We start from the raw sequence: 27,865 nt of genomic DNA, 5'->3' as shown, positions 1-27,865 counted from the left end.
TAATTCCACAGCGCTTTACAGACAATATCAGCACTGTCCCCATTGGGGCTCACAATCTACATCCCCTATCAGTATGTCTTTGGAGTGTGGGAGGAAACCGGAGAACCCGGAGGAAACCCACACAAACACAGAGAGAACATACAAACTCTTTGCAGATGTTGTCCTTGGTGGGATTTGAACCCAGGACCCCAGTGCTGCAAATCTGCAGTGCTAACCACTGAGCCACCGTGCTGCCCATAATATTATAATTATTATGTAACATACCTGGCGGCGTCCTTGCATAGTGGTCCATCTCCCACTGTGCAAGAGCGCGCACTTGATCTCCAGTCCAGTCTGCTAGCCTGGCTTCCCCCCATGCTGTCTGTTTGCCTCTGTTTCTGCTGCTTAAGGGCGGCGCCCGATCACTTCCTGTTTCTTGTACCTGTTGCAGGCACACCCCTTGTGCGTCCTCAGCCTATTGCTGTCTGTCATCTGGTATTTAACCCAGCTCCTCCCAAGAAACCCTGCCTGAGCATTGTGTTCTGTCAGTTGGCTTCTGGTCACTGATATGCCAGGTCCCGTTTATGTTTCCTGCCTTCGGTATCAGTTCCCGTGTCTGAACTGTGTCCTGTCTGTATTATCTTCTAGCCTGTTGTCTTCTGCCTATCCTGGAGGCTGTATTTCCAGGCCTGTGTGAACACGCTCCTAGCCTGTTCTTTCCGCCTTCTAGGGGCCGCATACCTAGACCCGTTCCTGTATCTTGCCTGTTCCTGTCTGAATACTCTCCTAGCCTGTTTCCTGTTTTTCTGTATGTCCGTACCTTCCCTTTTTCTGCAGAGTCTGAACTCGTACCTAACTCCTGCTCGTTGTCACTGTACTTCCGTTTGTGAGTTTGTGGTCCACTCGCTACTTCACTGCAAGTACCCTGTGGGTATCTTGTTCTGTCTTTCCCTTCCTGTCTGTTCCGTGTGTACAGAGCCCTGTCCCTCCTGCTCTGCCTTGCTCACCGCTCCGGCGGCTCTTGCCCGCTCAGCCCTGTCCGCCGTGTCTGCGGTTTCGCTTTGCTCAGCCCTGTCCGCCGCGGTTTCGCTTTGCTCAGCCCTGTCCGCCGCGTCTGCGGTTTCGCTTTGCTCAGCCCTGTCCGCCGCGTCTGCGGCTCTGAATTTGTCTCCCAGTCTGTACTGGACCCTACCTAGCCTGCGCTCTAATCTGCCTGTTCCTGTATTCCCCGGTGTGGGTCAACAGCTGTGTGCGGAGTCTGACCTGGAGTAGACCCTGGTCCCTCTGCTCGGTTCCTCCCTGGTGCACTGGCGTCGTATGCCGTCGTGCGACCTTAGTCGGATCGGGCAGATACTTAGTTACGCCCCTCCAGGCACTCTCCGGTTCATGGCACAGTGGAACCACTAAACACGCACACGCCAGTCAGTCCGGGCGTGTGCATTACATATTACTACGCCTACTAAATATTGTGATAGATGAGAATACCCCTTTAAGTTTTAAGGTGTGCTCCCATCTCAGACCTTATATAGCATATCCACCGGAATCATCTCTGGGATGTGACCGGTGCCCCATCTTGCACCATTGTGTATGGAGCGGTGGCTGTCTCTCTTCAGTTGTAAGGCCGTTTTGGAAATTCTCAAACAAGGGTGTGTCCCACCTCTGGCACTTGAATCTATCAGAAATGTTATATAAATGCCTGAGGTGGGACATTTCTTTAAAGGGATTTACAGTATACATTGAAGTGTCACATTAAAATCTTTTATATGGTATTATTCTTTTAAAGAGGTTGTCCCATCAGTACAATCCATGACCATATGCCAATCAGTGTAGAAGGTCATCTTGGCCGGCGGGCATGTGTCGTTTAGATGTGTGTGAACCCACCAAGTTTTTCAAGCAGAAGACTCTTCAAGAAATGTTGTGTTTTTTTTGAGGGGGATGTACATAGTCTATCACCACACCGGCTTTGGCCTGATTGGCATTGCTCCTTTTATTTGGAAGGGATTGTCTGTGATATTCTGACATTCTGGGATCTATGCTGAGCACAAAACTGCCAAATGATTTCCAATGACCAGACAAATACATACGAGACTCTGAGGGTAAAATAACATTATTAATGTAATTATTGCGAGATGATTTTCTGCTGCTCTGTATTTATCATTAAAGGGTTATTCCCATCTTCATAAATGGGTATTGTAGGATAGTGCTTGTAAATGAAAGCAGTCTTGCAATTGACTGCTTATTGAAAACTTCAACCGTTCTTGAGTTAACACTTTCTCTTGCTTACAGCTTGTTGTCTTGGAGACCAACCACTGCTGCTAGAAAGCAGAACGTGTGCAGTGCTTACAAAGCTCTTTTGTATTTCGCTTAGCAGAAAACTTTTTTTTTTTTCTGCACGCTGTTATCTCCTTCAGCGCAGTGCTTACAAGCTTGACAGCAGTGGTAGTCGGTCCCTTAGGCAACAAGCGGTAAAGAAAAGTGTTAATATCTCAAGAGCGGCTGAAAGTTTTAATAAGCAGTAAATTACAAAAGAGTTTTTGTGATAGCAAGCCATTGATCTATAAAGATAGGAATAACCGTATACTTATGATGCCGTCACTATAATGTTAGTCATTGTATGTATTCCAGTTGATGAAGCCCTACTTTCCAGAGTTACTCCAATCATTTCTAGTGTATGACAGCAAACGTCATTGTATGTAAGCAAGGAATGAGTTATAAAGTGTGTATTCAGGCCGCTTGTTGTTCACTGCTGTTACTCGGTATCCTTTATCCTTATCCTTTCTATATATAACCAGAGAATATGGAGACCGAGCCATTACTAAGCCAGCAGAAAGTGCAAATTGCTGGATGTGCCTCTGCCATTAGATCCTGTAGTGTAATGAATTCTTCATTGTGTAGGTCAGTGCGCTGCTTCTCAATGGTATGAGCTGAATTCATTTATACCCCATTGTTAGAACGCATTGCTTCCTGTGATAGCAAAATCCTATTCAGCCGTTCCTGCTATTAGATTCCTCATGGATCATCTTCCAGCCTCCATGGAGGAACCTTGTCTAGTTATATAGCAGTAATGGGTCAATGTTTAGCAGTGTGACAGAAGGAGTCGGATTTTCTTCAGCACATTGTACATTGCACTACTACTAAGCTTTCCACAACTGTGCCAAGATCACAGGAAACCATGTTCTGCTCTAACAAATTGTCCTCTTCTTCTTTTTTTATAGATATTCAAAAACAAGAGAGTCAAAAACCGCCCCAGAAGAACATTCAGTTGTATGACACGCCGTATGAGCCCGAGTGTAATGGAGTGGAGTCGGATTCGGAAAGCCTTGTTGGCCTGCGAATGCGAGAAAGCAAGCTGCCTCAAGACGACGACAGGCCTGCGGATGAGTATGACCAGCCATGGGAGTGGAACAAAGCATTGCCAGCTTTAGCAGGTAATGGGCGACTCCTCTGTATTAATGTATCCCCTCTGAGAATTGTTACTCTAAGGGTAGCTTCACACGTCCCTGAGACATGTCCGGGTGTTTCCCGATCGGGCTGTACACTGTCCCGTAGAGCGTCATGGATCTAGTCACAGATCTAAGAAATTCACGGATCCAATCCGTGAGGCTCCGAACTGGTCCTATTCTGGTCCGATTTGGAAGATCACCATAGGGCATACTCAATGAACTGAGCAGCACTCCGACATTTCACATGGATGTATCGTTTGGTAATTAGTAGTTAAAATGTATTTTGTGAGTGTTAGTTATAATCTGTGTAATCCTATGTTGTGGCGTTGAGGGAAGTTCAAAGTAAATGTTTAATTTCCCCAGTTGCTGCAAATATAAGCATTCTCTGATGAAGGCCGGAAGTCTCTCCGCGTCTGATTTCACCCCGCCTGGTTGTGAATGTCACACAATCTTCACCTCCCAATCATACAAGAATGATATTGTATGTTTAATTAGTCTACCAGACCACCCAGGATTCAGTCATCGGGGGCCTCCCACTTCAGCTAGCTCAGCATCTGCTTCTCTAATCATGCCTGCTTCTGGAGGAAGGAATGACACTTGCCACCCCATCATCTCCATGATTAGGTGATTTCTGAAACAGATGCCGTCCCCTTTTTTGACAACACGCACACAATCAATTGATTATTTCCTGCTCCATTTGCTGCAGTCTGGATTTTCTGTGAACCAGCACAAATATATGATGATATTCTAATTCTTACACTGGAACAAGCAGCGTTGGCTCAAGGGAAAAGCATGGTAATCCCATATTTTTGCATAATGGTGCAAATTGTCTACCTAAGCAAAAACAATTAGCTTGCTGGCAGAACATGAGTTAACTAGTCTTTGTATCCAGACGCATGTTCACACATGTGGGTTTCTGCACTCTATTCTTCTTATTTTTGTTATGTTTTTTTCTTATTTTTTTGCTTACAAAACCTAAAATTCTAAAGGTGTTGAGACCACGAAGATCTATAGTGCATGGTCTGTTTATCTGTTTAACCTGCAATATGCCCCATCCCCATTATTTTTGTGAGTTTTTGATTTCCTAGGAACTCCAATGAGTTTGCTCATCTTGCATATATGTTTATACGAAGTCTGAGTACAAAATATTCATATTGACCGATTATAATTCTGAAAATAGTGGCAAGCTTTTTCATGCCGCGGGTAATGGCAGCTGCAATAGGCAGTTTATAAATTCCATTACAGTGTTCCATTAAATGGGTTGTCCTGCACTTGAATAAATATGCCATTAATTATGCATATTACCACTCTAGTCAAAGTCTATGGGACTGATGGGAACCGATTGCTGCACCCTATTTGTCAGTCCCGTACCCTTTTAATGGACTATAAATTGGCATACATGCAGAGTGCAAGCCCGTTCACACTGTAGCCATTTCATAGACCAATCCTAAGAAAAAAACACACTTTATGAGAAATAAAATTAATTTCCTTCAGTAGCCAGGCATTTTGTGCGTCTGATCAGCTTCAGAACACTGTTAACCTATAGATTAACCCCATATCTGCAGGTTACAATTGTTTCACATGGCTGGTTCCCTTTAAGAACAGATAAATGTGAAAAAAAAAACTGCTGCCACATGAATGATATACTAGGGGGGCCTGGCTAGCTGCCTTTCAGGAGGTGAAGATGGACTATGCCCACACAGCCAAGATTCTGAAATGGTTTCTATTTTACTCATTAGAACCATCATTTGTACAGCCAATTGTCAACCCCACAAATGGTGCTGCCTTTTTTAATAAAAGTAGAGAAATCGATCAGGTGTTAATGTATTTTTATAAGGGCAGTAGCAAGGTATGTCAGGACACTGCCTGGATTTCTGGACCATCAGTTGTCATGGGGTTGGATAGTCAGGAGCCACAGTAAACAGACCCAATATCTCTAGATTGTTTGCTGTCTCCACTATAGTAACCCATGCTAAATACTCTACAAAAAAGCATCCCACAGCTGAATATATGCATGACTGTAATTCTGGTCATTAAAGAGGTTTTCCAATTTTGAAAATATATACCCAAATGGCAGAAATCATAAACTTGGTGTTGGAGTAGTTGTCCGCTACCCTAACTTGGCTACAGTTTTTGTTATAAATGCTTAAAGGGAATCTTTCACCCCTTTGGAGTTATCAGACCTCTAATATGGGCATACAGGTTATAGAAATGTAAATCTATACTTGCCTCTATGGCCCATATTACAGGTTTGATTGCAGAGAAATCTTTTTATTCAATCCGTTTTTCTAGGCTTGGTGTCCGGGAGACGCCAAGAAATGCCCACCTATATGCTTAACTTAAATATCCCCCCCCCCCTCCCCTGCGCGTCACAGGGCCCTGTGACATGCAGTCTAGAGCTGAACATCCCACGCATGTGCAATGCTCCTATAGCTGAAGGCGCTTTTTTTTCTTCTCCCGGCACTATTTTACTTGTCTGCTCCAGTGCGCAGGGACCGGGGAGTCACTGTGACTTCCGCTCCTTTGACCTCCGGCGTGCGCAACAATGACGTTTGGTCCCCACTTCCTCCTGGCATCCTGCTATCTGGGAGGAAGTGGGGACCAAACCTTATTGTTGCGCATGCTGGAAGTCACAGTGACTCCCCGGTGCCTGCGCACTGGAGCAGACAAGTAAAATAGCGCCGGGAGAAAAAAAAAAGCGCCTTCAGCTATAGGAGCATTGCACATGCGTGGGATGTTCAGCTCTAGACTGCATGTCACAGGGCCCTGTGACGTGCAGAGGAGGAGGGGAATATTTAAGTTAAGCATATAGGTGGGCATTTCTTGGCATCCCCCGGTCACCAAGCCTAGAGAAACGGATTGAATAAAAAGATTTCTCTGCAATCAAACCTGTAATATGGGCCATACAGGTAGGTATAGATTTACATTTCTATAACCTGTATGCCCATATTAGAGGTCTGATAACTCCAAAGGGGTGAAAGATTCCCTTTAAGAATAATGCCATATATAACTTTTCTGCCAAGTTTCATGTTTTTTTTATGCCCTTCTAATTTGTTTCCTGTCTAATTCACCAGCTCTGTTGGTGTAGTGATCATTCCTCCTCAAGATCCTCTACTCTCTTCTGATTACATTTCCAATCAGCCCATGTGTAATGCTGCAAGCCAGCAGTGAGCACAGACCTGTAACCCCACCTAATCCCCTCCTACTCCTCCCCCAGCATCACACTCAGCTCTAGCACAATCCCCTGTACAGAAAACGGATGCAGGAATATAAGTAATACACAAAGCAGCAGAACACAAGCCCTGGAAATAAAGATCATCTCCCAACTACCCCCTCACTGATGGATGGATGGATTGGAGAGATCTGTATAAATGTGTATAATAGAAGGAAAACAGCAGTGTTTGGATACAGTATGTTTGTAATATATTATACTGAAATGGGTGACTGATGGCTTGCTTGGCACAAATATAATTCTGGCATATGGCGTGGTTGGCAATCATTTGGGCAGCATTGTTTCACAAGTACCACTTCTAATATTTTTAGTAAATCTATTTCTGTCCAGTAACCACACATCAGATTATTGTGAAGCTACTTATTGGCACACACGATGAGGTTTTGTTCAAGTCTTCTGTGTTTGTATTTGTTTCATGGCGTCTGCTGCGGAGTTGCAGCTACGGGCCAATTCCTTGCCCACGGCTGCAGGAAGCGAAGTGACATGCAAAAGCTTTTATATGATTATATAATAAAATGCCTGGGGCTGACTGTGAGCTTGCTGCTATTTGTATGTAAAACACCTGCCATCCCAGGCTTTGGGAAGGGCGGATATATGTAGGTTTTCCACTGCTGCTTGGTCATCTCTCTGTACAAAGTAACTTAGAAAACGCCCGGGTTGTAGACCAAATGCTCCATGTCTATAGCCCAGCTCGCATCATATCATTTCTAAGCCTCCAGAATCACATTCTGAAAGTACCCCTGCTGAGGTCAGGCCATGAGTTGTGTTCTGCTCCCCTTACATCAGGTCCATAAGCCCAGAGGAAATCTTATTTATAGCACCACTCTGGAGATACCTGAGAATGACCAAGCAATGCCATCGGTATGTAGCATCTACATAGGCTTTTCTTCTTGCCTATTTCGTATGTGTTGGGAGGTGTCCCTGAGCATTATTTAGAAATAATATCTACTATGTTAGATACTATTCCAGGTTACACCTCAGCATGTAACACGCTGGCCCCACCGACCATGTGGCAGGCGGGAGCTGGTTGCCTATAGATGGTAAAGGTGGCACCAGGACCAAGATGCATCTGCCATCTTTTGCACCTTCTGGATCACAGACCTAATGGCATTGTGACAAGTAAAGCAAACCACCTTTTAGATTTTAGTGTTTTTTTCTGTGTGGTAACCATTCTTCTACCCTGTGTATGTTTAGATAAATGTCCCTTGGCTACAACTTGCTTAAACAAGTATGTTGGGAAGAAAATCCCAACACAATGGGTACTCTAATGCCAATAATGCATGGCAAGCGGCCATACATATTAACAATCTGATCACCGGCTGTCTAAACCTGCTGTGCATACTGTATACGGTTACTGCCAGCTTATAGTGATTTTAGCCAGAATGTTTCCTTCCCCTGTACATAGTCATATGAAAAACAAAGTGCACCCTCTTTAAATGCTATGGTTTTATGTATGAGGACATAAAAAAATCTGGTCCAGTAAAGGGAGTCTGTTGGTTGGATCAACCCTATTACGTCACGTATATGGGCATATCTGTCTTAGGAAGCTGAATAAAATGATATCTTGGTATTCCAAAGAAATCCATGTTTTTCTTACATGTAAATGAGCTGTTAAGATCTATGGGTGATGCTCAGATCTCCCTGGCAATCTGCCTATTGTAGATGAAAGAGGTGTTACATGTAGATCAGGAGAGTAGACATATCAGCCGTTACATATCACACTGGTATCACCCCGTCATTTCTAATAAGCTCTGGAGACAGATTCTCATGCAGATCAGTGTCCGGCACATAGATCTTAACAGCTCATTTACATATAAGAAAATGTGGATTACTCTGGAATAAGACATTACATTAGATCAAGGTATCATTTTATTCAACTTTCTTTGACCTACATGTCCATATAGACGTCTTAGGAGGGTTGATCCTACTGTTAATCCTTTTTAAATAGCCTTTAAATTAGGTGCATACATCCTCTAATAATGACACTGTGTAGAATTTGTCATGTGTTCATCTAACAAACTAGGCCAAAATGCAGACGCTATGTGTAAACTATTACTTACTGCTTCCATTAGAAATGTAAAGGGAATCTGTCAGCAGGTTATTGCTGCCTCATCTGAGAGCAGCCTGATGTAGGAAAAGAGACCTTGATTCCAACTATATATCCCTTTGTATCGCAGATGCCGCACCCAGTAAACTATCAGAGTTTTTAGATGTATGTAGCAGAGTTCAGAAAGCTAACCCCGCCCACACCCCTGATTAGCAGCTTTCTGTGTACATGGTATATTAAAGAAGTTGTGCACTACTTTATAATACCCCCCCCCCCCCCCCCCCCAATGTATCCCCTCGGGGCCCCTAAGACTTTTTGTAAATACCTTGCGTTGCTGTTTCTGCCTGTGAGCGGCGCTATCCTTGGCCGCTCACAGGCATCACATGACCCCGCGCTGATGTCACGACAAGTGAGGCCTGACTCAGCACTGGGGTCCCCGTGGTGGCTGCTGGGTTGTGGGTGGGGTTACCCCCACGCGTCACACCCAGCATCCATTGCACGCTTTCCCAATGAATGGGGAGAGGCAGAGCGCGCGGTGGATGCTGGGTGTGACGCGGGGGAGTAACCTCGTCCACAGCCTGGCATCCACCGTGGAACGCAGAGGACAGAGATCCTCGGCTGCTGCCAGCACTTGTCGTGACATCAGCGGATGTCAGAGCTGGCTGCAGCCGGGGGTCACGTGAGGCCAGTGATGGCGAAGGAGCAGGTTTTTTGTTTTTTTTCAATTATGTCCTGATACGTAAAACCATAGAATTCAAAGAGCGTGTACTTAGTTTTTCACACGACTGTACATATACAAGTCATAACTGTGGAGGACGACTGGAAACGTTACTGTAATTGTCCATTGCTGACTATTATTTTTTTTTTTTTAATCGTCAACCCTTATTTGTTTTATTTTATGAGACTGGGCAACCAGTCCATTGCAAAATGCCAGAGTCTGCCAGCTATCTGTGTGGGCACTGGCTGGTTGGCCACGTTCATCCATGTGTCACAGTGCCGCGTTGATTGCCCGGCTGGAGGTCTTCCGAGGCATAGATCAGGCTGTCAAGGTCAGGTTGGGTGATCCGCAGGCTGTCCATGATTTGTGGTCTGTACTTGGACCTTGACACACGAATGTGTGAATGCGGGCAAACTGTTGGCTTTCCATTCTAGGCACAGACGATCAGGTTTTGCCCACACACAACAATTTGCTTTTCTTTGCCTCTGTGCGGAAAATACCTTTACATTACAGACTAACAAACGTTCATTGTGGTCCGGTAATGTTGGATTCTTGTTTGACGGTAAGCCATGTATACTTTGGTGTGATTTGCTAAACAACTAATGTGCCCTGATATCTTTTCCTCCCTAGTTGCTCAGAAAATTGCTCTGTATTTTACCTCCTCCTGATTTTCTCTCATGAGGGGACGTTATCATGAAGAATTAAAATGCAGTTAATTTCAGTATTAAGTAGTGCGAGGAGGACGTTGGGATGGCCTGTGCTTGCTTCATTGCATTCAGAAGAGGTAATTGGCTTTTAATAACCTTTCCATGCAGTTGGAAACAGATATAATTAAATCTAATCCTCTCGTACAAGCCTTCCACAGACTCCACAATCATTCTCTTGAGGAGCCCGTGTGTTTGCGTGTTAAACATCTCCATTGCTCATGAAAGCTTTATATTGCGGAGTCTCTTATGACCACATTAAATCCAAGTGTTTTTATGCTATTAGCAATTGTTTCACCGTGGACCACTTTACACCCTTCACTTTGTGCAGTAACAAAATAGAAAATGCTCCCCCAGTTTTCCCATATACCATAAAGCATCAGGCTTTTCTACAAGCCATGGAGGATTATATTACCACAATGTATGATCTGACGGCTGCTATTCCAGAGATCTGATGCCCTCATCTGGGGTGTAGGACACCCAACACACTGTTTTGGTGCAGTGACCAAGGAGAGTGTAAACCATTGGTTTCCGTTTGTAAAGATAAGCCATTTTCTTATTGAAGAAGGTATAGTTGGCCATGTTGCTGAGATTTGGGATAGCCATATGACCAATTTAGACCCTTTTTTGTGGTTGTTCAGTGTCTTTTTATGACAGATGGGTGTGACCGTTAATGAGTGATGGCTGATATCTGTTAAAGTTGAACTGCCTGGTTGGACCTTTTCCAGTCATTGTTTGTGAGACAACCCCTTTCACAACTACAGAGACTAACAAAGTACATTTAATCAATAGATGTTGGAATAATAAATTCCACAACTGGATACTGAGATTTTATGAATGTTCCCCTGCTATATACTTTTTGCTGTGACCGATCATGCAGTTCATGGTTGGCACGTACACAGCTTCTGTTGATGAGAGTCAGCATAAATCATTTGATAAGTAAGTACACAGACGACATGGCAGCTCCTGCTTCTGTTTTATCACAGGAGTGAGTATTTCTGCTGCGTCACCAGTCCTGTGACCTTATCCTAAAATAAGTCAGTGGTCTATATGATCAGCGACCACTGGAGCTCCTACGTCACGGACTTGATTTATGATGAGCTCAGGGGGATGGCAGCAAAAAACGCTCACTCCTGTGATAAAACAAGAACAGAAATGTGTTACTTGAGAAAGTATCATCTGTGAACCCCTGCTGTTCTGTATACTCATAAGTGACTCGTGCGTCTTCCCCTGACCAGGAGCTTTTATATGTGCAGACTATGAACCAGAGGGGCTCTGCATGGTGGGACACTGCAAATGATATTAAAAATGTGCTCCTGCTATCTTGGCACAGGAACTTTTTTTTTTCTTTAGCACATCCACTTGTGGAACTCATTATTCCCTTAAGGCCACGGCCCCACTATCCGTATTTGGTCAGTATTCAGTCAGTATTTTTTCTCAGGAGTGGGAGCCAAAACCAGGTGAGGAACAATCAGAGAAAAGGTAGAATAGAAACAAGTCACCAATTCTGCATTTATCACCCACTCCTGGTTTTGTCTCCCACTCCTGAGAGAAAATACTGACGGAATACGGATAGTGGGGCCGTGGCCTTATACCGAACAACTGATCTGCATCCGATAAGATGACAACTCTGCCATGCTTCATGGCATAGTATGGGTTTCCACTAAAGTTAATGGCTCCCCCACCAATGACCGCTTTCGCTTTCTCAAACCATCCACAACCGATGCGTTTTAGTCATCTGAAATCTCTGCTGTATGGCAAGCTTACATCCAATAATACACAACCTTCCTGCCTTGGATGCAGTGTACAGTATGTTGGTGATGCATCACTACGTTCTAGCAGCTCTTCTACAAAATGGCAGGTACCACAGTCTGCATCCACCGGGGCATGGAGTTCCTGTGGTGTCACCCATCTACTGTAGCACCAATTGCTTAACCGCCCTAAAATATGCAGTCTACTGCCTCGCATGCAATGCGCACAAACCATTCCATATGTGAAGGACGTGACCACTGCACCATTATTATAGTGAAGCAGAATGTATAATAATGATTATTTAGGTATTATCCCTGAATGCTTAATATTTGCGTTGAATAATTTAGTACCTATTTACAACATTTTCCCTTATGCTGCCCAATTAGACATTACATTTCCCATATAGAATAAACACTTTTGCTTTTCTCTCCAGTTCACATTAGTATGCATGGTTTTCATTAGTAGAATGTGTACAAGAGCAAAATGGTTTTCCTAGGCTCCGGATCGATCCTTTATTCCATCTTCACGATACAATCATAAACCTGGCAATATGGAGACGTTTCGGTCATAAATGGCCCTTTTCAAGCCAAACAATGAAAAATCACCAGAATACATATGAAATGTCTGCGGGACTATTTATCTAAAGTGGGCACAGCAACCACTCCTCTTCCTCCTCTTCCGGTCATATGGCATTTGAAAGCTAAAATAAGTAGATTTTAAACTACATTATCGTAGAAAACCTAAGATAGCAACAAAATGAACATATACCCTGCTTTAAGTAAAAAGCAATAGTGCATACACATAACATGGGCTGCTTAGTAAACACTGTTTTTGATAAAAAGCGTAAAACAACCAGCGACAAGGTGTACCCAATCGGGATGGTCCTAACCTATAGTATTAAAACCTTACCATGTGTCAAAAATAATCTTAATGTGAATAAGGGCCGAGCAGCATCGGGCTCCGGTCATTTTTGACACATAATAAGGTTTTAGTACTAGAGGTTAGGAACGTTACGATTGGGTGCACCTTGTCGCTGGTGGGATGGGTTTTTGCACTTTTTTTTGATCAAAAACAGTATTTGCTAAGTACCTTATGTTATTTATATGCACTATTGCTTTTCACTTACTGCAGCTTCTATGTTCATTTTGTTTTTAGCTTTAGGTTTTATCTGATGGCCAGTGTGACCATGCTCCTACAAGTTGCACGTATACCAACTTATACTCCAGTTGATTTCTTTAGGTTTCACATGATCATATAGTAAAACCACAATTAGATCATTTGCAGTTCTGTATAGGGGAGCAATGTATAGATCAGTCCCTCCCTATTGCTTATTCTGACCAGTAAATCTTATATGGTCTTCAGATTATACATATCCTTATGGCAACCTGTGTGTAATTCAATGAGTTATTCCGCCCTTTTACCTGAAGCCAATCATGTCAATCCAGAGATGTCACACAAATCTTACCCTCTCCAGGATGGCGGCGAATCACAACCTACCCCATATACGTACGTGTCTTTTCCTATTCCCTTTCGGTCTTCAGTTGCATTAGCCCGAATCACATCACTCCATGTAATCTACTTCATAAACGACGCTAGATAATGGCTGCATCGGAAAGTCTTGCTTACATGGCCAAAACATTTACTTTTGACTTTGTGTTTGTTACATCGTGGCTTGCTTTTAGGTGTATATAAAAATAAACTGATAATGGCGTTACTAAATGTTAGGTCATCGGGAATAGCGTTACTAAATGTTGAGTGCTACTTTGCAAACATAGGGCTTAGAAAAAAAAGATCCACTAAGAGTCTAAATCACACATGTCAAAATCTGACCCGCAGGGTGATAATATTTGGCCCGCGACACCTGCACCGCCATGCTCAGCATCGCATTTTTAACTGTATCTGCATCCTGGTTGATAGAGTTGAAAGCAATGAACAATAACTATTTTGCTCCTGCTTTGCCGAGCAGTGCAGGGCTTCAGTACACATGCTGAAGAGACTGGAGCAGCGGGGGACAGGAAGAGGTATGTATTTTTTTTTTTTTTTTAATCTGGGGCTCCTTATTTTGTATGGAGGACTATGTGGGGCCCCTTATTTTGTATGGAGGACTATGTGGGGCCCCTTATTTTGTATGGAGGACTATGTGGGGCCCCTTATTTTGTATGGAGGACTATGTGGGGCCCCTTATTTTGTATGGAGGACTATGTGGGGAGCACAGTCGGGGCATCATACTGTGTTGGGGTCACCCTACTTTGATTGGGGGGCACAGTAGAGTCACCATACTGTGCATGTGGAAGAATTCACTGTGAGGGTATCATACTGTGGGGGACACTTTTGTTAGCATACTTTATCTAGATTTATGAATTCAAGGTTTATTCCCTTTATTACATATTTAAATTAGGCCACTGGGCCATATGCTTTTACTGCTGGTTACATATGATATTATTCCAGTAGGCCCCATTTGTGATTGTTTATTTTAAAAGCAAAAAAAGCAGCTAAGTAAAGAAAAACGAGTGGCCATCATTACTTTAAGAAATGAAGGTCAGTCAGTCTGAAAAATTGGTCAAACTTTGAAAGTGTCCCCAAGTGCAGTTGCAAAAACCATCAAGCGCTACAAAGAAACTGGCTCACATGAGGACCGCCCCAGGAAAAGAAGACCAAGAGTCACCTCTACTTCTGTGGATAAGTTTACCTGAGTCATCAGCCTCAGAAATCGCAGATTAACAGCAGCTCAGATTAGAGACCAGGTCAATGCCACACAGAGTTCTAGCTGCAGACACATCTCTTCAACAACTGTTAAAAGGAGACTTTGTGCAGCAGGCCTTCATGGTAAAATAGCTGCTAGGAAACCACTGCTAAGGACAGGCAACAAGCAGAAGAGACTTGTTTGGGCTAAAGAACACAAGGAATGGACATTAGACCAGTGGAAATCTGTGCTTTGGTCTGATGAGTCCAAATTTGAGATCTTTGGTTCCAACCACCGTGTCTTTGTGCGACGCAGAAAAGGTGAACGGATGGACTCTACATGCCTGGTTCCCACAGTGAAGCATAGAGGAGGAGGTGTGATGGTGTGGGGGTGCTTTACTGGTGACACTGTTGGGGATTTATTCAAAATTGAAGGCATACTGAACCAGCATGGCTACCACAGCATCTTGCAACGACATGCTATTCCATCCGGTTTGCGTTTAGTTGGACCATCATTTATTTTTCAACAGGACAATGACCCCAAACACACCTCCAGGCTGTGTAAGGGCTATTTGACCAAGAAGGAGAGTGATGGGGTGCTATGCCAGATGACCTGGCCTCCACTGTCACCAGACCTGAACCCAATCGATATGGTTTGGGGTGAGCTGGACCGCAGAGTGAAGGCAAAAGGGCCAACAAGTGCTAAGCATCTCTGGGAACTCCTTCAAGATTGTTGGAAGACCATTTCTGGTGACTACCTCTTGAAGCTCATCAAGAGAATGCAAAGCAGTCATCAAAGCAAAAGGTGGCTACTTTGAAGAACCTAGAATATAAGACATATTTTCAGTTGTTTCACACTTTTTTGTTAAGTATATAATTCCACATGTGTTAATTCATAGTTTTGATGCCTTCAGTGTAAATGTACAATTTTTATAGTCGTGAAAATACAGAAAAGTCTTTAAATGAGAAGATGTGTCCAAACTTTTGGTCTGTACTGTGTGTGCGTGTATATGTGTATATGTGTGTATATATATAATCTCAATTTGAACACCTTTTTTGATAAATATCAAGGTTGGCCCGTGACTTTGTACAAGTTTTTAATTTTGGCCCTCTGGGTATTTGTTTGACATCCCTGGAATATTTCTGTGATTATAGAATAAGTATGGAAAAACTCTAGTGTTTTTTTATTCCATTTGATGACTAATACGTTCAACTTTTCAAAGAGTGCATAAAATATAAATCTTCTCCCAGCGATAGTGCGTTTTTTCAGGGTACAGCCTTTTGGACATTTACTGTAGAACATGAAAAGCATTTAGAGCCTATGTATGAATTCATAATATCCCAGTTTTCTTAATAATTGTGTAATCACAGTACAAAGCCAGCACTGAGTTATATGCCGTACCCCTCCCAGGAGGCCATCGCTCATTATAGTCTACATTTGTAATGATCTACTTAGTTTTACAGGAAGAAGCTGGCTTGGCAGATGTATTAAATCAGTGCAAAAGTAAACACAAAGTGAATTCTGAAGGACCCCAATTAAAAAAAAGGCAATGTCCAGTTTGTATGTCAAAATGATTTTCCAATTTTCCCTTAGAATATGGTTTATAGTATATATGTTCCGATCTCCCCAACTTTGGTTCCAACTTTTCTTGGCATCACTGGTGGAGGCCTTTACCTACACTTAGGACAGATGCCCAGTGCCTGAAGTGCTTGGTGTTTGTCTTTCTTCAAACCCTTTCCATGACCCTCAGATCAATTTCTTACCTTCTCATTTGTTAAGTATTCCACCTCCTTCTGAGAAGGGAAGTCCTGCACCGGTTCTTGCCACCAGTAGCAAAAAGACTGGGGCAAGCCGATCAGAGCCAATGTAGACACCTTTCCCAACCATGCCCAGGAGTATGCATATATCATGGACGTTCCCGGCTCTGAAACCTGCAAATCCTCACAGCGCACGCACTGTGCATGCACTGGAGGAATTCAGAAGTCTGCAGTCAGAGTGACTGCAGACTTTTCATTTTAGATCGAACAACCCCTTTAACCTCCACATTGGTCCTTGCAGTAGAAATACCAACACGTTTCTGGTGCACATGTCGCCTTTGCTTATGGGGTGTGTGGATTCTTTCCTTCCTGACATACTGTGCAAGCTCCAGAGGGAATCTGGCTTAAATCCGGTGAGCTGGCTCCCTTTTTTCTACTTCCAACAGTTTTGAAAGAATCCCTGTTTTTTTCTGCCGTAGATACAGAAGTGGTCTGATCAGTTCACACCCCTGATTGTCAGCTCCTGCTGATAAAACACTGATTGTATTGAAACTACACCAAGCTGCTGAGCAATTGAGACATCACTGGAATTGGGTTCTCTGCCCATACATAATGCAGCTCTCAGATTACATAGCAAAACCTGCTGACAGATTCCCTTTTAGAAGGGTGATCCCATACCAATGGACTACGCTCATGTGCTGTGATCAGACAACCTGCCTGCTTAGCAGATGCCAAATTGCTTTTATGCAATTCTACTTTTCACATTTCATGAAATATTAACCATTTCACAATTTTGGTTCTCTGTAATATAGAAGCTGTTAAAATCCTCATGTTGCAGAGCTTTGTCTGTCCCCCATGCCTTGTTGTATCCCTCTAAATTATGTATTATTTAAAGATGGCTTTTATTGAAAACACATTTCCGAGCAAAAGGCTGGTTTACAGATGCCGTGAGTAAGGAGCCTGAAGCGCCACATTTTCTGCTCCTTTGTTGTTTTTTCACTATGAATATAAAGAGGTTTCATGGGTGACTGTTCCTCGTTGGGACTTCGTGTGGCAGACAGGTTTAAATTGTATCACTCTGCCCTTGTAGGACTGTGTGTGGCCTAACAAGCCTTGTGTGACCAATCTTGTTCATCTGGGCATGGCAAACCTAGTGAATACGTGATGCCAACCTAACTGCAGATGGCCATATATATGAGAGAAGCAGGCTTATTGGAGTGGTAGATACCGTGGTGTGAAAGTGTTTGCCCCCTTCCTGGTTTCTTATTCTTTTGCATGTTTGTCATACTTAAATGTTTGAGATCACAAAACAAATGTAAATATTGGACAAAGATAACACAAGTAAGCACAAAATGTAGTTTTTAAATTAAGGTCTTTATTAAGGGAAAAAGAAATCCAAACCTACAGGGCCCTGTGTGAAAGGTGATTGCCCCCTAAACCTAATAACTGGTAGGGCCACCCTTAGCAGCAACAACTGCAAGCAAGTGTTTCCAATAAGTGGCTTATGAGTCTTTTACAACGCTCTGGAGGAACTTTGGCCACCCATCTTTGAAAAATTGTTGTAATTCTGCCACATTGGAGGGTTTCCAAGCATGAACCGCCTTTTTAAGGTCATGTCACAGCATCTCAATCGGATTAAGGTCAGGACTTTGACTAGGCCACTCCAAAGTCTTAATTTTGTTTTTCTTAATTCATTCAGAGGTGGACTTGCTGGAGTTTTGGATCATTGGCCTGCTGCATATCCGAGGTGGTTTGGATCACAGCATGATGTCTAGCTTTTGAAGATCTTTTGGTCTACTTCACTTTGTCAGGCAGGACCCAGTTAAGTGATTTTTTTTTATTGAGACCAGGTGTGGCAGTAATCAGGCCTGTGTGTGGCTAGGGAAATTGAACTCTGCTTCCCAAAGATGTGATAAATCACAGTTAATTTTTGTTTTAAGGGGGGGCAGCAAGCACTTTTTCACACAGGGCCCTGTAGGTTTGGATTTCTTTTTCCTTTAATAATAAAGGACTTCATTTAAAAACTGCATCTTGTGTTATCTTTGTCTAATATTAAATTTTTTTTGTGATCTGAAATATTTAAGTGTGACAAACATGCAAAAGAATAAGAAATCAGGACGGGGTCAAACACTTTTCACACCACTGTATCAGTGGATCCAAAAGCAGAACTATTCTAGATTTCACTGTTTATGCAATAAAACGTTGTTCCTTTTATCACGGGTACAAGAAAACTTAACTTAATAAAGGTGTTTTGTGTATGAATCAGCCGCGTTCTTCTATTATTGCACTGACCATGTCTTTGGCCCTATTTAGATATCGGTTTACACTATACGGTGATGAAATAGTTGTCATAACTGTCAGTGATTTGTTTGCCAGCCTTTATTACTAAACAAAGTTCTTGCTTTCAGTAAAAGTTCAGACTAATCATTATTACCCAAGACGCGCGTTGTTTTCGCTGAACTTTTGAGCCGTGGCACACTGCCAGTTTCTAGGCTCAAGACATTTTGAAGCTGTCAAACACTGATATAATGGTGATTGTCAGTAAATGGGAAACACTGCTTCCTTCTCATACCAGAGCGTTTTAGTTCTAATCTATGTGGAAGGAAACCGTTTTCCCAATCTCTTACATTGCTACTAATAGGGTGGACATTCTCTGGCAGCAACATTCTAGAGTATCTGTGCCAGGGGGGTTATTGGTTGACATTAGTAATTGGATTCAGTCATCCCCTTTTTATCTTTTGCAGCTCAGTTTAATGGAGGTGAGATAAGACAGTCATCGCCTTCTCCATCAAGTGACCGACGTAGACAGCTCCGAGCCCCTGGAGGTGGCTTCAAGCCTATAAAACATGGAAGTCCCGAACTTTGTGGTATCCTGGGAGAAAGAGTGGACCCAAACATTGCACTGGAGAAACAAATGTGAGTTGTTGTGGATTTTTTTTAAAGTTTTGAACATGGTGATTTTTTTTTAGGAATTTTTAACGTCTAGTAAAGAGTAAGCGTGAGAGTACATGTAGTGGCTAATGCCAATTGCTACACAGTTTTGTTTCACACTCATATGGCCATTGACCTGCCGCAGGTGCACAGCCAGCAGCAAGTTATGGCCGCAGCCTAAAGGAGAACACAAATGGGACACTTGTCAACTGGAAATGTTTGAACTCTGAAGGCAGGAGGACCGCTAAAACAAAAAAAACCTTGTCCTTTTTAATTACATTTTTTTCTGTTTATTAATCAATGGGCTACTCTTTAATCTTTCTTTGATATATTCATGCTCCAATTTATTGGAATCTTCCTAAACCTTCTTGATATAATGTTTTAGAATAACTATCTTTTATGTTTTAGTTGGTATCATGGAGCCGTCAGCCGGATAGACGCCGAGAACTTGCTGAGGTTGTGCAAAGAATGCAGTTACCTTGTACGGAACAGTCAGACAAGCAAGCACGACTATTCCCTGTCACTGAAGTAAGTAATTTCTATTGGATTTATTGGGAGCATTCGCTAAATGAAGGATTTCCTATGCAAAGCTGCCAGGATTTTTGCAGAAAAAAGAATACTATTGAGTTTTTGGCTGAGATATGCCCTTTGCCTTTAAAAAGGAACTGCCTTTAAATAATCTATCAGCAGGATTTCACCCCCCCCACCCTTAATTTGTTTTATTTTCTCATGTAGCTCTTTCAAAGACAAGTCCTTCAATACCTTTATATGGCCAGTCTGTTCCTCCGTAACTGAGAAATCAGCGTTTGAACTTATGAAAATGAAGCTGTAGATCTGAACCTTTTGTCACTCCAGCTCTATTCCCACAATACACCACCACCTCCTGCTTGACTGACCGCAGTTTCTGCCTGAAGTCTGAGCTCTCTTTCTGCTTGACTGATATCCTTTCATGTATAGAGGATATCGGTCAAGCAGGAAGAGGCGGTGCAGAGTGGCAATAGAGCTGGAGTGACAGAGCCTGCAGCCTCAGTTGCATTTGTTTCTCCTTTACTGAGAAATCAGCATAGCTCACCCAAATACAAATTATGGAGCCCCATAGCAAAAGTCCTATGTATACCTGTATGCCTCTGGGAAGTGAAGGGGTGCTAGGATGGGAGCATTTTAACAGGCTGTACTTTAACCTGGATCACAGCTAAAGCAGGACCCAGTATACAATATCATGGGTTACAGTGGGAGTTGGTAGTGTGAGCCGTACACCCGAAGCTCATGCATTAACCCCTGAAGTCTCTAGCTGGGTCGCTACTACAGCAGAGATTCTGGTCTTATTTTACAGCTGCAATCCAGGCTGAGATATGAGCATTAGTAACCAGAATGTATCTGCTATTTCTTGGACATGAAAGAGGTGTCCATGGCAGGGAAAGGGTAAAACCAGTGTGCACTTCCAATGGATGTATTCTCTTTTTACAAACCACAGTCCATTTTTGTATAAACTAGTGTGAAATCTTGTAAGGCAATCAATACATTACTGGTGAGGACTTGTGCCACTAAGCCGCTTCGCTGCGCCCTGCTGTGTTTGCTCGGCTTTGGCACGCCATCAGCTGTGTTGGTGTGCTTACCGGCATGCACCAGTAGGGGAAATAATGTCCGTTCTGCTTGTATCGTGCGGATAACAGTGAGAAAGACATTTGGTTTCTTTGTGGCCCAGATAGTCTTATTTAGGATAAGGGACGCTGTGATTTACAGGTATAAGAAGCCTACATTCCATTGCTAGCTGTTAATGACCTCACAGCCTATCTGGATAATTAGTGTCAGCCTTTATAGGTCACCTTTCTAAATGTTTTAATTAGTAAAGTGAAATATAGATGTAAATCCTCAGGCAGTTCTAGTAAGTCATTGGAAGTAATGCTGTCACCTGGCATACAACTGAGGCCTAGGTTAATTGCATTGCTCCCTTATGTGTTGTAAGCCACCATTGCCGCGCGACCTCTTAATTTATCTGGAAAAACCTCTGCAATTCTTCTTCGCCAATAGGAATAGGGGTATTGCTGTGAGATCTCCCCATGGACCCCAAAGTCATAAACTTTGATTTTTTTTTTTTTTCTCCTGAATTGTAAAGTATATTGTAGAAATGTGACCTCTGTGTTCTATGTTTAAAGTGTCCTGTCCGTGAGCCTGAAATTGGCAGGTACCTAGCTTTTCCAGAGATTAGTCAACTTAAATTCCATTGTTGCCTGTTTTTTTGGAAGAATGCTGCACAGATTACACTAAGTTTATCAAACTGATAAGTTAAGTACAGCAACTTCTAGGGGTTGTCTCATGTTCATTAATGATTAAAATTGCAACATGCTTGTCAAAACAAGCAAGGTTGCTATTTACTTATGAAAACCCTTTTTCTCTAGAACGGAGGGATTTTTAATTCTATAGTTTTTGCCTAGGTTACCTTCCACCTCAGAGGTGGCCAATTTTCTAGACAAGGAGTGGACGCGCTTCTCCGAAGCTAGCTGCATCAGGCTATGTTCCGTGTCCTTGTGCTTCTCCCATGGTGCAGAGGCCAAGCTGCCTCTCCTGGCAGCATAGCACACAATTAAGACCAGCAGTGTGACCTCCACTGGGTTGAACTGTCAATCTTCAGGAGCGCAAGCAGTAAGCTAGGAGGCAGAGGAGCAGTGCAATCCTGAAGAAAAAATCTGAACACAAACCTCTCGCCATTTCCCAATATAGGATGTAACGGTGCATCCTATTTTCAAGGTGTTGCGGCATATGGATGTACCAGTACTTCCAGATGATCATTAGCGCCGGGAACAGCTCCTGTGCCTGCTCAGTGTAGCCAAGCTCCTGCAACATCAGCCAGGGCAGGTGCCAGCTCGATCCATAGCTGTTAAACCTATCACATGCCGCTGTCAATAACGAGTGCAGAATCCAGAGGGTTGTGGGAGGCCATGCTCTCCCTTTGTCACCACATTTGTCCACCTCCCGTGATGCCTTCGCAGAGAGAAGCCAATTGATCTTGAGGTCCCATGACAAATAATGACCTCCAGGGCTGCCAATTATGGTGGCCAGTTAGGTCCTGCTACATGCAGGGTTTGACAGGTCTGACACCCTGAAACACACATGTATTGCAGGGTATTAGACCAGCATAAAAAAAAACAATCGCTCATCACAAACGCCACACAATTCGCAGTGTAAAGAAAATCTAAAAAGATTTCTTGAACTACTACTGATTTTGTTCATTCTGCCTTCCAAAAAGCACTAAGACTTGGTTGACATTTATTCTGTGCTCTGTGCTGAGTAGTTACATGGACGTTTCCATCTAAATCTTATTTAGACCTCACCCCTGAAAGAACCATTCACAATAATGAGATGGTCTAAAGTGGCTTCATCGGGCCGCTTTCCTAACAGGGTCCCTTTTTTTTAGGCATGCCCCAAAGCATAGTTGACCGCACTTTTATGCACCTCAAAAAAGGACACCACCAGCTCAAAGGTCAGACTAAGTCCAATGTGACTCCATCTACCTCTTATAGTGAATGGTTTTATTGGGGGTTTCTGCCTGAATCACTCATTTCGGAGATTCAGATGGAAAACCTAACTGGCGTGCTCTGCGTAAAACCCAAAATACATTTTAACCTAGCCTCAAATACAATGCAAAATGTTATGTACCCCAAAATTACAATTTTTTTTTTCTTACTCACTAGATATTTTAACTCTTAGACTACTGATATTCCAGAACGCTCATAATTTAGGGTGGCCATTTCTTGGTTGGTAATGCCCAGGTTTGCAAAAAAGATGCCTTGCTTGTTTTTCCATAAACTGCACCACTTTTGTCCATGGCTCTCTGGTCTTGCAATCCCGACCAATTTATCTCTGGGGAGATGAAATCTAATGCCTAGCACAAGACTAATGCAACTTCTGAGAATACAAATATCCTTTTTTTTTCTTTTTTTCCTAATTGTGAACAGCCCCTGTAATATAGATCAGCAGCATCTCTTTAAGCCGTTGCTCCACCACACCCCTGGGCCACGTTGTTTCTTAGACTCGTTTTCCAAAGATCATAGCCATTAACCAAAAGAAAAGTGTTGGTATACAAATGCCTAAAAATGACTTGCCCACTGGGGAACATCTTCATAGTTTGTGTTAGGTGCCTTAGACAATACTATTAATTTATCGTAAATTATTTTGTGACTATCCCACCTGAAGACCCTGGACCAAAACCAAGAATTGTTGACCCATTTGCTTCTTGTTGCATATACTTTACTGTAATATTACAAAATCCTATAGCTAATATAGAAGTAATGGACATACTGTGTACTAGAAGTTCTTGTAGAAAATAAAGCGTTGGGGTATGTTCACATGTCTGATTTAAAATCCAGTGTTTATTTCCACGACATATCTCAAAGGCTATACCCTTGTATGGTTGCTGGAAGTGTGCAGCATATTCCCATGAGGCTTAACCCTATTGCTGTGTTACTTGTTTTCCAGAAAGTTTACATTTCATGTCCAGGAGGATTGGGGAAATCCTATTCAGATGTAGGGGATACAGATAATTCCGAGTTTGCACTGACTTGGGTGCAGAACCTGCCTGAAATCTGAAGCGCATGATGGAGCCTCAATGTTCTGGATTGCCCGATATATAGGAAAACATTATTTTTGCATTTTAATTTCTCCTACATAAGCAGTCCTTGCTGTTCCTTCCTTCTTATTTAATTAACCTTAGTACAAATAAGCATGGTCTTGTAATAATTGTTCCAGGTACATTTCCAGCCACATATTGAGTTTGCTATTTCCAGAAGCCATAAGAGTAAATCATCCTGCTCATAATTAGCTCTGACTGAACTGAAAATGTGACTAGCGGCGTGCCATAAAACAGGCAAATTCAGGTCATAATGAGGACATGTGTCTACATGGTGGCATTCTAAGAGAAGATGGGTTAACCCTTCTGTTAGAGGCATAAACCTGGAAATAAATTAATTTTTTACTATAAAGAGCCATCCAGGTTTTTATTGGAAAACTTAAAATGTTTTTTTCTTTCCTACTTTTTGTTTTAGCTTTATATGTTAAACTGTTTGGTCTTGTTTATGGTGGTTCTGATGGCATCAGATATCAAAGTAGCCAGAAACAGATTTTTTTTCAGAACTGTTTTTCTTTCCCAAACAGTGACAGACCAGTCCATAGCATTATTGATTGTTAGTACCATTTAATTGGAGCTGAACTATACAATTCCATATATAACTCCAGTTTTCCTAATCCTGCCCACCCCCTAAAGCTGTTTTTCGACATGCAAGAAGATCTTTTTTGGACAACACCTTTTGACCAACAGCTGCTACTTACTATTCACTCCTCAACATTGAACTTGTAACACCAAGATGGAAAAGTCATAGTTGCGTCTATCCATCATGGAATTTCCATATTAATGATATGCAAATAATGACGAAATGTAAACCTATTTTCAACATCTCGATTTATTCAGCATCAAGTGAGTGCACTTGTTGGCATGCCATCAGCAAGGTTATTAATGATTATCCGAGGAATGTTGAGCACTTTGTTCCACTCAAATCAAGATCCGCTGCTGGCAGCTCCTTTTGGAATTGCTGACCAATGACCTACCAGATGTGCTTAATGGGAGATAAGTCCAGTCATGCTGCCAGTCATGGTAGAACATTTAGGCCATGCATGCTGCTCAGTCGCACGCGCAACATGCAGCCTGGCGTTGTGTTGAAAAATGGCTACTGGGATACTTTCACTTTTTCCTGAACATGTTGCCCATGTGGTGGTTTATTTAGACACCGATGTCTTAGGCTAAGTATGTGATGTCCAATTTCACTTGCAGTAAGAAATAGATTACGACTCACCATTCTACAAATCTAACAAGACTATGTGGGCAACACCATGAAGAGGCCTTCATGAGAAATCATCGCTCTGGTCCTACTCTCAGGATTATGGTGTGCGGTACCAAAATGTAAGGTAGCCAGACCGGTTTAGTCTTCATTTTAGGTACTCCAGCAGCTCGGCGTTACATTAATTTTGGAACCAGTGATATGGCCATTTCTCAGGAGCCATTTTTCTACACCACAACATCAGTCTGCATGTTCATGCTTTTGTAAGTAGCCTGGGTGGCCTAAATTTGTTACCATGGCCTGCAGCATTTCTGGACTTGTCTCCCATTGAGCACATCTGAGACATCATTGGTTATCAATTGCAAAGGGACCTGCCAGCAGCCGATCTTGATGATTTGTTTGCCCAAATGCATTCCTCAGACAACCAATAATAGCCTCCATGATATCATGCCAAGGCGTTTATTTTTGTGTGTGGCGTTCATACTCCAAAATAGAGAGATTTTGAACATGTTGTTTCCATTTTGTCATCATTAGCATATCATTAACATGTCTATCCATCCTGTGACTTCCATAATTCCATGACTCCAACACTTTCTTGGTGTTGCAGTTTCAATGTTGAGGAGTGTATGCATTTAAAAAGTGTAATTGACACTTGTAGAGAGAAGTAGAGTTGTAGAATTCCGAGCTTTGCTTTCATCGTGATTTGTAATACCCTACCCTAAATAATCCGCACCTTCTACAGGAGTAACTTATTGGAGTTTGGTTTTGGCTCTTGAAATGTTACCTCTGTTAACAATAATTCCATTATTATCACATTATATAGACGGGGACCATGCTGAAATGTGTTGATTCATAACTGCAGGGAAAAATAATCAGGTTGAGAAATGTATACCATTTCCATGAAACCTAATTTGTGCCTGCCTATGCAAGTATAATGCCTTTTAAGAGAACAGACGTTCCCTGCATAAACTTCCAGTCAGCACATTACTTTAGTTGAATTATTTACGGAATGCTTTATTATTACAAGTAAGGTTCCTCACGAGATTCTGTGGAAATTGCTCTAACCCTAAAGATCTTGGTAAATAATACGTGCCTGGGGTCTTCAAAGCTCTTTAAATTCACCATCTGTGGCTTCCAGGTATTTACTTAGCCATTTTATTTTCAGCATTAATCACCCGCTGACCAGTTAAGTTATGCCATCTTTGCCTATGCCAGGAAGCTCATTTACACCAGACCCACACACTGTGTGCTTTTGAGCAGCTTTCCAAAAAAAAACGGAATGGATACCAGGGAGTCGAGAACATTTTAGGACAACTTTTATATTAACGTGTGATAGGCTACATGAGGTTCCTATGCTTGGGAATCCAAGTGGCAGATGCTACTATATTGTCCTGACCGTCCACCATCTCCACACACACATGGAAGCCTGGTATGATGTCTCTCTGGCCCAGGTCCCCCCAACGGCTTTAAGGATAAAGCATAGCACTCTGTTCTAATAGGCTGGTGCTACGATCTCCTCCAGGCAGGGGCCAGGTACCAGATGTCTGACACCTAATCATCAGACAGTGATCACTTCCATTCACTGACAAGTCCTTTGGTCACTTTGCAGACCCTTAGCTCATTTAGGTATGATTTTGACCTATAGCTTCATACAATGCTGAAATGATTGCTACATGCAACTGGTCAACATTTACAGTATGTGACCGGCATAAAAATCAATCTTCTAACCCCTCTATTTCTTGTTGAGCACCATATATCTGTCCTTGGAGGGTACAATAGTAATGGGGCTTTTGAGCAATCTCTTGTTGGGTCACATCATGCTTTCTAAAAGGGCGTTTACATTGCAAGATATTCGTGAACGAGTGTTGTTAAAAGTGCTTGTTACGTGATCATCTTGCCATGGTGAACAGGCTGCTGATCAACCAATGAATGCGCAAAACGTTTGCTCATCTGGTGAAATATTTTTTTTGAGCAGCATGAAAGATAATTGTTCTGAGCTTGCGTAGTCCTGTGTTAACAGGGCTCGCGCTGCCGAGGTCCATGGCAGCCTGTGCGCACTGAGCGATCTCTCGTTTGCTTCGGTATTCAAACATACGGCGAGCAGTAAAAGTTTACCGATCATAGGTCATATTGTGCTGCCCCCCCCCCCCCATCTAGAATAATGACACTAAATATTCAATATGTGGGCGTCTCGGGTTAAAGGGGTTGTCGCCTCAAAACTTACATCTTTCAGGATGCAAGCAAAAAAAAAAAAATGTTTAAGCAACTGATTCTGATTCTGCCGCCAGCGGCAAAAGCCACAGTCGACCAGTGTGTTTCATATAATACAATAATTACTTAAATCTGCCAGAATAAGAATATAATACTTTTATGGAATGGCTCCATTCTGGTTGATGCGGGAAAAAGGGTGCTAAGCAGGGTATTCCCCCGATGAAGTCCATATGCCCTAACAAACACTGTAGAAATGTTAATGATAATCCATTTCCAGTTGATGCTTAATTTCTTCCAAATTGTTTTGTTTGCTTTCGTGCCGCTACATAAAATAGCGTTGTAGAAATGATTAATGTGAATGGAGGAAACGCCGTCTACAAGCCGCTTACAATTTACCGAAATAATCGCACAATGAATAACTGGTTTCATATGGTTGTGTGCGTTTAATTCCAAGCCCCGGCTTAATTGCAACAGTTGTACATTTAATTTACAATATTTTTTTATTTGGTCTATTTGATATTTATATGTGCATTTTTGCTCTGGCCAAAATTGTGGAAGGTTTTTGATCTTAATTTAT

At 42.4% G+C, this 27,865-nt stretch overlaps 1 protein-coding gene across 1 annotated transcript in view; it reads left to right on the top strand.

The window, feature by feature from the left end:
- SHB (SH2 domain containing adaptor protein B) overlaps positions 1-27,865 on the top strand; it is a 155,231-nt gene that overhangs the window by 79,308 nt on the left and 48,058 nt on the right. Inside the window, exons 3-5 of the mRNA XM_073664601.1 lie at positions 3,195-3,407; positions 19,060-19,231; positions 19,655-19,774. Of these exons, the coding sequence (XP_073520702.1) occupies positions 3,195-3,407; positions 19,060-19,231; positions 19,655-19,774 (505 nt within the window). The remainder of the gene's footprint in view (positions 1-3,194; positions 3,408-19,059; positions 19,232-19,654; positions 19,775-27,865) is intronic.

The sequence above is a fragment of the Phyllobates terribilis genome, unplaced genomic scaffold (assembly GCF_046119375.1).
Source record: "Phyllobates terribilis strain yellow unplaced genomic scaffold, ASM4611937v1 Scaffold_1__5_contigs__length_1240528914, whole genome shotgun sequence".
Classification (NCBI taxonomy): domain Eukaryota; kingdom Metazoa; phylum Chordata; class Amphibia; order Anura; family Dendrobatidae; genus Phyllobates; species Phyllobates terribilis.
This window is presented reverse-complemented; position numbering and strand designations above follow the sequence as displayed.